Genomic DNA, 13,656 nt, shown 5'->3' on the forward strand with positions numbered 1-13,656 from the left:
ATAATGATCAATTAATTTTTATGAACTATATATTATCGTATCATTATTATAGAACTGAACAGACGACAGTAATAATATATGACTGAAGGTGGAAATAATCACATTAATTCCTAATTTACACTAAGTAAAAACTAAACAATGACTTGAAAGAATCAGGAAAACATCGAAAATAAAATGGTAATGATGATGTAAAATAGTGAAATATTAAGTTTATTGGTAGGAATAACTATAAAATCGTGCACGTTCTGATTAAAAGGAATCTAATGAAATATAATTTAACTTTCTCGATAGATAGTTCTTTGCATCGTTAGAATACTGTATGACGTATGAAGTAGTTACTTATAATCAGTGAGTTTATAAATTATGCGATTTCTAATCTTTGTATACTGACAGAGCAAAATCAGAAAATTTCAATTTCTTGTCAATATTATTACCATTGTAATGGATAGTTACTTATACTTGCCACCATAAGTAGCATACACCACACTAGATTGAACATAAGGAAGTAAACAGAATCGTAAGATTTTCTGGTTGCTATGTCCGGACCAAGAATAAGTGAATAGTAACCGCTAGGATCTATTTGTGGACTACTATTATATATATTCTTATTGTATAACCGATAAGTAACTACATTATATGTATATTCATATTCCTTTTATTATGAGCTTTTATCTGACCTATTGACTATTATTACACGATTTACTATTCTTAAAATATTCCCAATTTGTTAGTAGCAGTCTCGCACAATCACAGCCACTTTTTGGCTTGATCTTGTATAATTGTTATTTTCTATTTTATGGGATGATGCGGTCTGGTTTGTTTGTATATAAACCAAGTATGTCTGAAATGTATTATTCATACAGCTGTGTTCTGGATTCAACAGGCAGAGCTAGACAACAAGGACCAGTAAGGACACTAGGCTCCTCGTGCCGGTCAACATGTCTTTGATTTGGCACAGTGCTAAGATTGTATAAGTTATGTTCTAATTGGAGACTTAATCACGTGATAGTTAACAGGCCACAAGACGTAGCGCTGGTTCTTTCCAGAGAGGTCACCATTTGATGAAAACTAGGTGATTAAGGGCATCTTGGGGGAAACCCTGAACCTAAACGCCACGCTGGTTAGGATCCCAGTGAAGTGAACCTGAAGTTTTCAGGGCCTTGATGCTTCCAGCGTAATTCGAACTATCGTCACGGTGTGACATCGCTACTGGCCTGTTCAGACCATATGTGATCTATGTATATTGTAGTGTCGGTTATTATGTTAAGCCCATATAACTTATTCTGGCTTTCGGACAGACCAATCTATTCATTCTACTTGAGTCACATTCTGACATTGTTAATTATTTGTTTATCCAATCTTAACTGTATTTACATGAGTGCATATGTGTGTATATTTCTTATCCCATTACTCATCACATGTCTGTAACCTATTTTCGTGTGACTATAAATCTTGATTAATGCTTGACTAAATGGAGTTGGCTCACACGCATTCTCCACCGTGCGTCATTTTTGCTTCGCTCTCCTCTTCGCATGGTTTCTCCGTTCGTTTGTCTGGGTCAACGATTACATAAAATATATGTATTCAAAAGTCCATTCTCGTTATTTGACTTATTTAATTCCGTTATTGACTAACGCGATTTAAGTAAATGATTATATACGAGGATAGGCAACATATAAAATTCAAAAACAATCATTCATGCCATCTACTTGGAGTCAGATCCCGGTCTACTAAAGTGGAGAGGCCGTCAACAAACATCGTCCGATCTAAATGACGACAAAATAAAGGGCCCCATAATATAATGTGATAAATAATCTGGCCAACAAGACCATGAAACTAGCAAATTATTTTACGGGGATACCGTTATTACTCCGCAAAAGAAGTGAAGAAATGCAATCTCACAAAAAAACACTTCAAGAACAGTTAACTATAATAAAATACTTGAATCTGAGAATTAAAGCAACAACTTAGTCTACAAATAAAATCTAGAATATCAATAAAAATAGTCGAGTGAATGAAGTGGGTGACTATTAAATTAAGTAGTTTTATGAATACAGAAAAATAGAAAATAATACTCCAATTCATAAATAACTAAATCTGTTATTTAAGTATTAAAAAATTGTAGAATTATTTAGCGTTTTATCCGAAACAATAGCTTAAAGTGGGTTTTACGCCGTTATTTATTTATTTATTTATTTGAACACAAAAATATTAGTACAAAGGGGCACCGAATACATATGCGCCACACAAGTCACTCGATTTGTTTGTGGGCTGTGATACTACCCGAATGCCCAAACCGAACAAGTTGGTTTTCTTAGGGGACCACACCCAGAGCCTTCGGCCTAAAGGTCTGACCCATAAGGCAGTGGAACCGCATTCGCTTTTCGTCTACACAATTTCGAAAACAACATTAATGCCGCGAGAAGGCAGTGAGTACGACTTCTCTGTTAGTGGCTATATACGTGTGGCCATGTGAGAGCATTTGGTGAAGGAGAACTGGCTCTCATCACCCTCGGCCCAACCAGGGCATTTACGGGCGTTTTACGACTTAAAAATTTATCTTTCAACAAAAATCTAACAAATATTTATGAAATCAACCTTTTTTCATTACCCTCGTGCATTTTACGAGTAGCCTAATGTCAAACAATAACACGAAGTTATTAACAACACCTCACTTTCTTGTTTCAGATAAAGGACTTTACTAGTTCAAATCAGTTGAGTAGAAATGTAGTACACTGTAACACTAAACATTAAAAAAACTTAAGTATGAAACTGAATAGTGTAGGTCTATTGAGTACTAATTTTTTTTAAAGTGTATGCAGGCACCTTAGGAACAGCTATTGATTATTGTACATAATTTACCAATAAACATTACTGCACAAAATAAATTATGTCCTCAAACTATGATTTGTTTGTAACGACTGCAAATCGACGGAACATGAACGATATATGCAAATTAACATTATAGTTTAATGATAATTGGCATAATCAGAAAAGAAACACTTTCAAGCGACATTAATATGATGTAGATTGGATTTACTAGATGAGATCTTTAAGAAACTGGTTCAAACAAATTAGCGATATATTGTTCTGTGAGTAAAGCAAGCAAAAAAAAACGATAAATGTATATCCAATGAAGAAGATACAATTAACTGTATCATTTTACTTTAATAATCACAATACAAACATAATTATAAATAAATCAAAAGATAAATATTATATTCAAAGTTTTCTGAAATGAATCAACTTACCAACATAACCTGGTGTACCACAGGCTGTAGCCATGATGGACTCATTGTTTTCTATTTTTGACAAGCCAAAATCACTCACCATTATTTTACTATCATCAGCTGGACTAAAGTAGAGTAGATTTTCCGGCTAAATGATTAGTAATATACCATGAAAAAGAAAAAAAATGAACAGTTAGCATTATAGCTTCATTACAACGATCAATATCACATTGTTAAAGTTACTAATCAGAATTTTAGTTATAACTTTTATCTATACTGAGATTACTATTTCTTTTCTATCCTAGTGTCCTAGACTTGACCGATTACACGTCTGACCTGTACCGTTAACCTTGAACCGACATAAGTTATGCTCCTATTTGTCTAAAATACTCCAACCTTTATCTGTCCTTTACGTTGAGTTCAAAGAGGAATCAAAAGCTAGTTTCTATTACATTAAATTTGACCACGGCTCAAAATGCATGCAATAATATACATAAAATGCTTAACCACACAGCACACCAAATAATAAATCATACTTTAACACACAATCATATCATGAATGATAGAGAAGAAAACAACAGTACATAATTAATTAGCAATAACTAAGAAACACTAAAACGCATAACAATGATTAATCGATCTATCGTAAGCTTAACACAAGGGGAATATAGAAACGCAACAATATAGTTATCTACAACAACAAAATAATAGTCCAGAAAATAGTCGCGTAACTTTAAACTTTTCCAATATTCGTTTCGTCATAACAGTTAGTTAATTGTAATTTTATCAGCTTGCAAACAAAATTAAAATAGATTTGCATTGACAATAATATTTTTTTATAAAACAATAGAAAACGTGTGGATAAAATGAAGTTATTGTATAATAACTCAACTGGTAAATGATTTAGTTGGATGATTACATCATTCATTTTACAATGTAAACAAAATCAAACAGTGTTTTTAATAAATATTATCTCATCTGACTAAAGAATAATCGATGTTATGGTGAGATATTTTTCACTACTCGATGAATCCTGTTAGATCAACTTGTTGTTATAGATATGTCTTGAGGTATATTTACATAACTTGGATGTAGACAAACAGTATTATAATATAATGGATTTATTTCACTTTTCAAGGACTTTAGAAAACCTTACATAAATAATAAAATAGATGTGTAAACACTTCAAATAGGATTCCAAAACGCTAGTCTTTATTTTATTCAATGGCTACATATAAGAGCAGTTGCTACTTATACAGTCATTTTTTTTATGGAGTACGTTTTATACTTGAATTTCAAATCAGTAGTTGTGTTAGGAGAGTTTGCAGATTATTGATACTGTAGTGAACGAGAACACAAGTGGAGACAATCGAATGTATATGAGTACAAGATTACAGAATCTCTTAGTAAAATCTGAAAATCATACAGTAAATACTTAATCTGCAAAATATCAATAAATTGTCTCAAACTTGATTGTTCCTTAGCAAATGTCAATCAATCGTCTCAGACTTCACTGCTCCTTCATTTCCATGCCGATCGCTTTCTGTTCCCGTTTTTTCCTACTCGACCTTCTGCTGCCAAACATTCTATTCCTGAATAGCGTCAGGATATTAACACCGTTTGATGCCGGCTCAGTAGTCCAGTGGTTGAGCGCCCGAGAGCGAGACTGATAGGTCCTGTGTTCTAATCCCACGAGGCGGGACCGTGCGTGCACACTGCTGAAAAGTCCCACAACTGGACGAAATGGCAGTCCAGTGCTCCCAGGCTTCCCATGGTGGTCTAGCTTTAATTGGCTCATGAATTCAACTATTAAATTACTATAATATCCACAAAACCGTTCCCTGATTATACTACTTATGTCGATATAAGTAGCACACATTACAATACAATGGATAGAATAGCAATTTTTTATCACACGACCCTGATTATCATTTTAGATCAGTTATGATTTATCTATTGCCCAGGACATAGTTCGATGGAGAATCCTGGTGAGCAGCCTATGCTCCTCCACGAGGAGTAACAGGCGTAAGGAAATAAGTAATCGTTTTTTTATCTATTATACCATACATTAGTGCCTGATTATTTCCCATATAAATAGCATATTTCACTTTTAGTTAGTTGTTCTGTAACAGTTCGTTTGTCAATATTTTTGCCCACTTGAAAACTGAAATTGTGACAACTTCCAAACTAAACCTGAATTGAAGTTGGTTACGTTGCTTTTTCATGGAAAACTAATCATTGAAATATTATACAAGTTACAACAACATTGAGTTTAAAACTTCATAAGTTATCCTAATTGTTTATTTTTTTTTAAAAAAAAAAATGAGAGGACATGATCGATAATCGATTCTGTCACGTAATCTTGATCCATTCTGTATTCTTTTTAAAAAAATATATTTTAATCATTTTCACTTATATTAGAAATAATTATTGCTTTATGGATGATAGCGTGTCAGTTATTTAGTACTCATTTTCCATTCAACTATTCAACATATATACCAATATATATACATAAATTGATAGGGTTTATTTATCAAAGTTATTGACAAAAATGTGACCTAATGTTTCTTTTATTATAGTTATTTTCATTGTAATTTATGACCTTAAATTTAATAATATTTTATTTAGTTAAAAGCTTTCATTTTTACTTCCTTAACATGTTCTACATACTGGTACTTCTTCATTGGTTTCCAGTCAATTTAATTACAGGAAACATGGAATATTGACTGAATAGTTGAATGATAGTATGCTAATCATGTAAGATTTGAATATTCTATATTTTCAGAAGGGGTTTTGTGGAGGTTTTAGAAATTTCACTGATTGAAATCATGAGTCAATTGAAGCTAGACCATCATGGAAAACCTGGAAGCACTGGACGGCCGTTTCGTCCTAGTATGGGACTCCTCAGCAATGCGCATCCTATATTTGTTCTCATGTGGAATCGTAAGGGGGGTGTAATTTGTGAAATATTTTTCTTTGTTTTTATCAGTTAAATTATGGTAACAAAAACTTTTCTTTAAACTAGGAAAAATTCTTTACAAATCACCCTACTAAATATTAATGTTTCTGTTATTAAAATGAACAGCTTGACATTTCAGTTTGAACAAAATGAAAATTAATATCATTGAAATCCTGAACCGACTAATGTTAGATCACAATTGAAAACCTAGAAGCATTGGATGGCCGTGTAGTCCTGGTGTGGGATGCGCACTGCTGAGAAGTCCCACACTAGGATGAAAAGGCGGTTCAGTGCTTCCAGGTTTTCGATAGTGATCTAACATCGATTGGTTCATTATTTCAATGGAATCCAATGGTCTCCAGAACCTCAAACTGAAAACTAATTGTCTGATTGCATTATTGCGTATAATTATTAGATTTTATTAGTCAATATAAATGATCTAAACATATAAATAAATGATTCACTTGTCTAACAGCTACACGTAAAGAGTTTTAATGAACAAAAGAATAAATGTAACCTACATTGTTGTTTTATTGTTTCCTGTTTTTGAAAGAAAATGAATTAAGTTCAGTTTAATAAGTTTGTCATTCTATTCAAAAACTGAACATGTTTACTAATCCATCGAAAACTCTTATAAAGAAAGTAAACTATGAGTACAAAACTATTTATTTGTACAGTATTCGAGAAGTGGAACAGTCTAATTGGTAAAAAAGTGGGTTTTTTTATCCGTATACACGTCTATTAATGTTGCATCAGTTTCCAGCGAAAATTAGGTTTGGAAAAATTTGTTTAAATTTTTCAGTAGTTAATTGCGTCTTCATTAATGAATGGTTTACAGTGGAAAAAGAACATGATAAATCAATTAATTGAGTTTCGAAAAAAGATTCAACTGACAAATAACAAAATAGTTAATTAGTAATAGTTTACAAAACTTTTGTACCATAGTGCATGAGTCCTATGGAAAAAAATTAACTATCAGAGTAGCAAATACAACTTTACTAATGTGTCAGTAAAGAAAGGTTCGTAGACAGAGTGAGATATGAAGCATTACTCTGAATTTTAAAAATCTTACATTAAACCGGTCTTTTACTAAAACTAAGTAGTTAAATATTGTTAGTGAACAGTACATGCATAAATAATGAAGTTAAATTAGGTTATACGTCAGCCAGCCAGCAACAACGTAGGACCAGGCACATATATGCATCGGTTCAAGTTGCCATACCTCATTAACACAACAAGATGAACACCTGATTCACAAAAGTAGTTAATTCAGTGGTGGTAATATATAAAAGAAAGATTGCATATAGTACAGGAAGAAAGAATTAGTTCGTAGAAAGAAAGATATGAAGCGATTTTAATCTCTTAGTTTGAGGGAAGACAGAGAGTGTATACATCGACGCCATTGGTAAACCGAAATCAAAGAAGATACTAGTATTCATGTAATCAATAAATTAATGTTAACTGATTTAGTCTATGACCTGAATAACATAATCAATACACACAATTCTGTTGGTAATCTACGTTGTTTACAACGAGATGCACTTTCTATACAGTAGAGTGGTAATTTCATGGTTAAAGTATTCGTATCTCAATCACTAGGTCTCATTTTCGAACCTTCACAAGACTTATTTTAATTTCATCAGACGGGTAATATTACTAGCCTTCACACAACCAACGCTGCCTAGTGAGCAAACGTGTACTTAATAAATAAGCTACATTAAATTTTACCGTAGTAAATGACATCGGTGTTGAACGTAACAACCTTAAGGTTTTTAAGTCACTTTCAAGGCTTTTGGTAATTTTAAGGATATTAGAAATGCAAATTTGATCTATGGAAAAAGGAAATATTATTTAAACACATGCTTATTTGTCGTCATGGCTGTGGTGATTGTAGTGGTGTTTAAATCAAAACGGTTATAGGTTTTTAAGTCTCGTTTCCCATTTTATTGGTGTGTCAAAAAGTATTGTTAGGTAACATAAACACTGTAGACGTGGTACCCGCCATGATTATGACACTACATTTCCTGTGCATATTTACTACTAAATGTTATTTAATAAATTTGACCATAAATTGCAGCACCTGGTAAATATTATAAGATGAAAATACAATTATGAGAGACAACGTTTATAAGGAAACAGTATATTTTGTCGAAAAGGGTTTATGAAGATTGTCGAACGTCTATACTGATCTGACATGAATGCTTACTGCTAAAGCACCCCATACTAGGACGAAACAACTATCGGGCGCTTCTTGAGTTTCAATGGTTGTCTAACTAAAATCAATACGTAATGTAAACTATGAATCATAAAAGTTTAATTCTGAGTTATGAATAAAAAAGTTGGAACATTGATTTTAAATTATGCATACAACTTAATTATACTACCTCACGTTGTGTTAGATATAAGAATCAGATTAGTATGCAATAAATCTCCAAAAAATTATCACTACCAAAAAATACAGACATGAAAACTCGATATTTATTAAAGAATCAAGGTAGAATGTATATTATTAAAATGAATGCATAAAAAAATGTTTCATTTCTTGTTAACCGCGTGATAAGAAACAAAATGAACTAAGCTTTTAACAAAATCTCTTAGGGACTTATTTTTTTAGAGGCTAAGATTTATACTTTCAATATCGAAGCATAAAAATGATTGAATGGCAATAGGTATTGATAGAATAACTAAATAAGGACTGGTTGTTCACAAAATAAAAGCTCAGCTTAGCAGAGATCACCTATAATTCAAAACACTGAAATAACAACCATTTGGTAGTAGCTTTAACTACGTCCCCTCTCCTCACACCTAGCAAAGTAGTATAACTAACACTGACATAATTTGGATCGACCTATATTTTTATTAACTGAATACATAATGATCTTCAACTATCTAATGTAATCGACTGTCTAATAGCTTATTTTTATTCTCTTTGTCGCTGTCACTGGAAGTGGATCTTAAGATTTGTTAAACGAATTTTCAAGTATTAAAGTCAGAGAAAAAGTATGTTACTGCTGAATGATATGTAATCGTACAATACGGCCTAATGGTGGCTAGATGCCAGCCCCCGAGTGCCCTGGTACGGCCAAGAATGCGGAGAGTCCGCTCTCCCTCTCGGAATGCCCTCACATGGCTACGCGTATATAGCCTCTGCCACGGAAGTCCTACTCACTTCCTTCAGGAGGTGGGGGGGCGTTGTTTACGAAATTTAGAGGACAAAAAGCGAATGTTCAGAGCATTAACCGGGTTGATGGATATGGAGGATCCACCTGGGAGAGTTGGAAAACCCTCATTCCAAACCACTGGTGCACATGGGCTCCAGGATCCTGCGGGAACAAATGGTGTATGAATCTGTTGTTGGTCACCGGCTACCATGGGACTGCATCTCCTGACGTTGCTCCACTGCCTTGTGGATCAAACCTCTAGGTCGAAGGCTCTGAGTGTGGTCCCCTAAGAAAACCACCTTGTTCGGTTTGGGCACCTGTGCAGTATCACAGCCCACACACAAATCGAGTGACTTGTGTGGCGCATATGTATTCGGTGCCCCTTTGCACTAATATTTTTGTGTTTAAATAAATAAATATGATGCGAGACTAAACTATGGATTAAAGCCTCTAAATAATTTGAAATCAAAGACAAGGTCAATAACCTAGGAAGAGACTTTTCTTATAATAAAACAATATAATTATGAACAAAATACTGATACAAAAGTGACATGACTAGATATTGGAAACGATCGAACAAAATTAATTTATAAGTCGTTCATTTTTCAATGAGCCGATTTTCATTGTTAGGTTAAATTCCTGTTAGTCACATCACGCAAAGTTAGTCAACATATATTATAGGTCAAACAGTAGCTGATATATTGAAAAAGACGAGCATAAAATTCTCGTAATTCACAATACTTATGGGGGAAAAATATCAGTGATCAAACTTATGAAAATTTGACAATAATGAATTTGTATAGCTTGTTCTTATCTGACTGTATCAATGAAAGCATTACTTATGAAGATTAAGACGTTTAGCAAGCTGAAGAAATTGATTGTCCTTTATTGATTGTATATATAAGTAAAATAACTTATGGACACGTAAACCATTTATTCAATATATTAAAGCAACTGAATGAGTGACTAACACCATATAAACATATCGTATCAACCTTCGATAAACTTTTCTATTCAGCTGCTATGCAGCAACTTAGTATTTTCGTGATAAAGTTAAAAACGTTAGGTGGTCAGATGTAGTCAGCATAAAACCCTGGAGCTAGACTTCATGCTAGTCGAGAGTCGTCAGCAAGACATACCTATAATCTTGAGACTGTTATTGGGTGATGCAAGTTGGAATCCGTATTTTCTGATGACTACATTTAATCACCAAACATTTTAAAATAGTATACGTGACTTTGAATCACTGGGACTGATGGCCTACATTTCAACTTGATCGATAAATTTTGATCACCACTAAAGGTCACTACTCAGTGGAAGTGAGTCAATAAATAGTGTAATAATTGAAGAATTGTATTCTCCCCATTAACTACCAATAATTTTAAAGATACATTTAAAAGGCATATGTGAAGACAGAAATTTTAATTCTCATCTATATTGAAGGTGTTTGTTTTTTTGTTTTTAGACAAAGAACTCTTCTCTATGAACCTAATAAAACACTTCAAAGAAAGCACAAAAAGAAAACTATATAGATACTTTATGGACTCTAGCAGCTATTTTAGTGCAAAATCATTACACTACTATTTAGATAGGAGAGAAGTTGTTAAAAAGTACATGAAATATCCATTATGATTTATGTCTGTTATTTCCTTTTCAACGATTGTAATCTCATACAAAAAATCTTTTCTGTTTATATGTACATGTTAAACGATTACGATCTATAAAAATGCAACTTGTTATTCTGAATACATTTGTTTAGTAAATAGTTCAGTGATCTGATAATGAATAGGTTGTATACTTTTATTGAAATGGTCTTTTCCTCTTAGGAACATGAAACTTTGTCAATACATGTATGTACTTTGTTTATTTTCATTATTACTTCATTGAATCAAACAAATTCTTAGTAATTTGTTGAATTGGTCAGTAGATAGAATTGTATTAATTTATGTGAGAATTTATCAATCAGGTATTGAGTAAAACAAAAACACCAAACGGTCGCTTAAGCTAGTTTATAAACGATTTTGATGATGAAGAGAATGCATTCATATACTAATATAGTTAAGTAATTATTTAAGTCAGTATGGGGATTTTTGGAGATTGTGATATTTCCACAATTGAATTCACCAGTCGATCTAAACTAGACTACAATTGATAACCAGTGCTTTCAGGTTTTCAATGAACGTCTAGCTTAGATCGACTGGCGAATTCAATTGTGAAAATATTTAAGTCTTTAGATCTGATAAACTGTTAGGATACTTTGAAAACATTTGTCGAAAGAAATCTATTTATCATTATTATTATTAGTGGCTTTATTCAATATCACATTTTTGGTACAACATAGAATTACCAGCACAAAGTATTTCAACAAGTTCCCTTTCCTCATTTCTTAATCCATCATGACGATAAATATTGAGTGGTTGCCAGTTAGATGTTAGAAGTTCAGCAATCGACCGACATCTGAATAATGTATATTATTTTTGATGTATATTGCCAGCAACCACGATGTCTCTGATTCAGCTCTTTTGTAACTAGTATAGCGGAAGTTCTTAAACTTTTCATAAACGCACATGTGAATAGGTTACGAAACTATTTGGGATAATGATGTGTTAAAACAAACAAGAGAATAGTTAACTTGTTTAAATATCCAGATGAGAGGGACAGGTAGCCCAGATATTCAAGTAGGCCGCCTTGGTTCTATAAAAAAAGATAATTTTACTGTCTTTCAAATGTATAATTTTATCTTTAACAGATTTTAATAATGTTTGCCACACTACAAAACTCAATTCAAACAGATATCTTTTTAAGTTTCTTTTCTTTATACGTAAAGTATGTAACATTATGATGATGTACCGTTTCTCTGTAACAAATATATCTAGAAGTAAATAAAATAAAGAGGCATTAGGGTCCACTAGATCATTGTTAATTGTCTGATTGGAATTAGATAATCAATATAAGCTAAAATTATTCTATCATATTCTAAGAGAATGATTCACTTTACTAACTAGTAGTATATAGATACATGACTAAAATAAGGGAACACATGAAAATTATTGAATTTGTTTTATAAACTTATTGGTGAATACATTAGATATTTGATTGACAGTTATGATTACACTTGATGAGTTCAAAAATATGAAATATCTAAGTTTCATTATCAAAAGCATATCCATTTTAAAGTGTTTAATAAGCACTATCCAAAGCCGGTGATATTAGCTTCCGTAAAAAAAGTACCCAATCTACAGTGATATATTTTATCTATTATTTATTCATTACATCATAATTTTTATAAGAGTACATATATAACTGTTCGTAAACATTTGAGTAATTTAAATAATGTCCTATTAACATATATTTTGTCAAAAACCAAATCTCAACAATTAGAATCCTCAATTTCATATATGGTCGAACGAGAAACCTTCAGACTCCATTTTATGCATATTATTATATGTGTGTTGTGATGTACATATCATCAATGACAAAAGTGAAAAAAAATATTCCGTTTATTTATTATCATACATAAAATCTTATTATGTAAACTGTTAGTTGTATTAGAGTATTAACTCGTGCATGAAGGACAGCTGACAGATGCATTTCAAGTAAGGACTGGAGACAGACAAGGCTGTCTACTCTCCTTTCCTCTTTCTTCTGATGGTCGACTGGATTATGAAGACCTCGACATCTGAGGGTAATCACGACATACAATAGACAGCTGAGAACCAATTAGACGATTTGAACTTTCCAGATGACCTAGCCCTCCTATCACATACACAAGAACAGATGCAGATAAAGACAGCCAGTGTAGCAGCAATCTCTGCATCAGTCGGCCTCAACATACACAAGGGGAAAACCAAGGTCCTCAAATACAACACGAAGAACAGCAATCCAATCACACTTGATGGCAAAACTCTGGAAGATGTAGAATCCTTCACATACCTTGGAAGCATCATCGATGAACAAGGAGGATCAAATGCAGACGTAAATCGAGGATTGGCAAAGCAATGGCCGCATTCCTTCAGTTGAAGAATATATGGAATTCAGAACAATTTTCAACCAATATCAAGGTCAGAATCTTCAATATGAACGTCCAGGCAGTTCTACTTTATGAACCTGAAACTTGGAGAACTACTACAACCATCAACAAGAGGGTACAAGTATTTATAAATAGCTGTCTACTCAAGATACTCAATGTCCGTTGACTAGATACAACCAGCAACAGCCTTCTGTAGGAGAGAACAAACCAGCTTCCAGCTGAAGAAATTAGGAACAGACGATGGAAATGGATAGGACATACATTACGCAAATCGTC

The 13,656-nt window shown here is 32.8% G+C and overlaps 1 protein-coding gene across 1 annotated transcript in view; it reads right to left on the bottom strand.

The window, feature by feature from the left end:
• CAMK1G_1 (calcium calmodulin-dependent protein kinase type 1G) overlaps positions 1-13,656 on the bottom strand; it is a gene marked incomplete at its 3' end in the record, with an annotated part of 42,030 nt that overhangs the window by 15,540 nt on the left and 12,834 nt on the right. Inside the window, exon 5 of the mRNA XM_012941364.3 lies at positions 3,252-3,378. Coding sequence (XP_012796818.2) covers positions 3,252-3,378 — 127 coding nt within the window. The remainder of the gene's footprint in view (positions 1-3,251; positions 3,379-13,656) is intronic.

Source organism: Schistosoma haematobium, chromosome 2 (assembly GCF_000699445.3).
Source record: "Schistosoma haematobium chromosome 2, whole genome shotgun sequence".
Classification (NCBI taxonomy): Eukaryota; Metazoa; Platyhelminthes; class Trematoda; order Strigeidida; family Schistosomatidae; genus Schistosoma; species Schistosoma haematobium.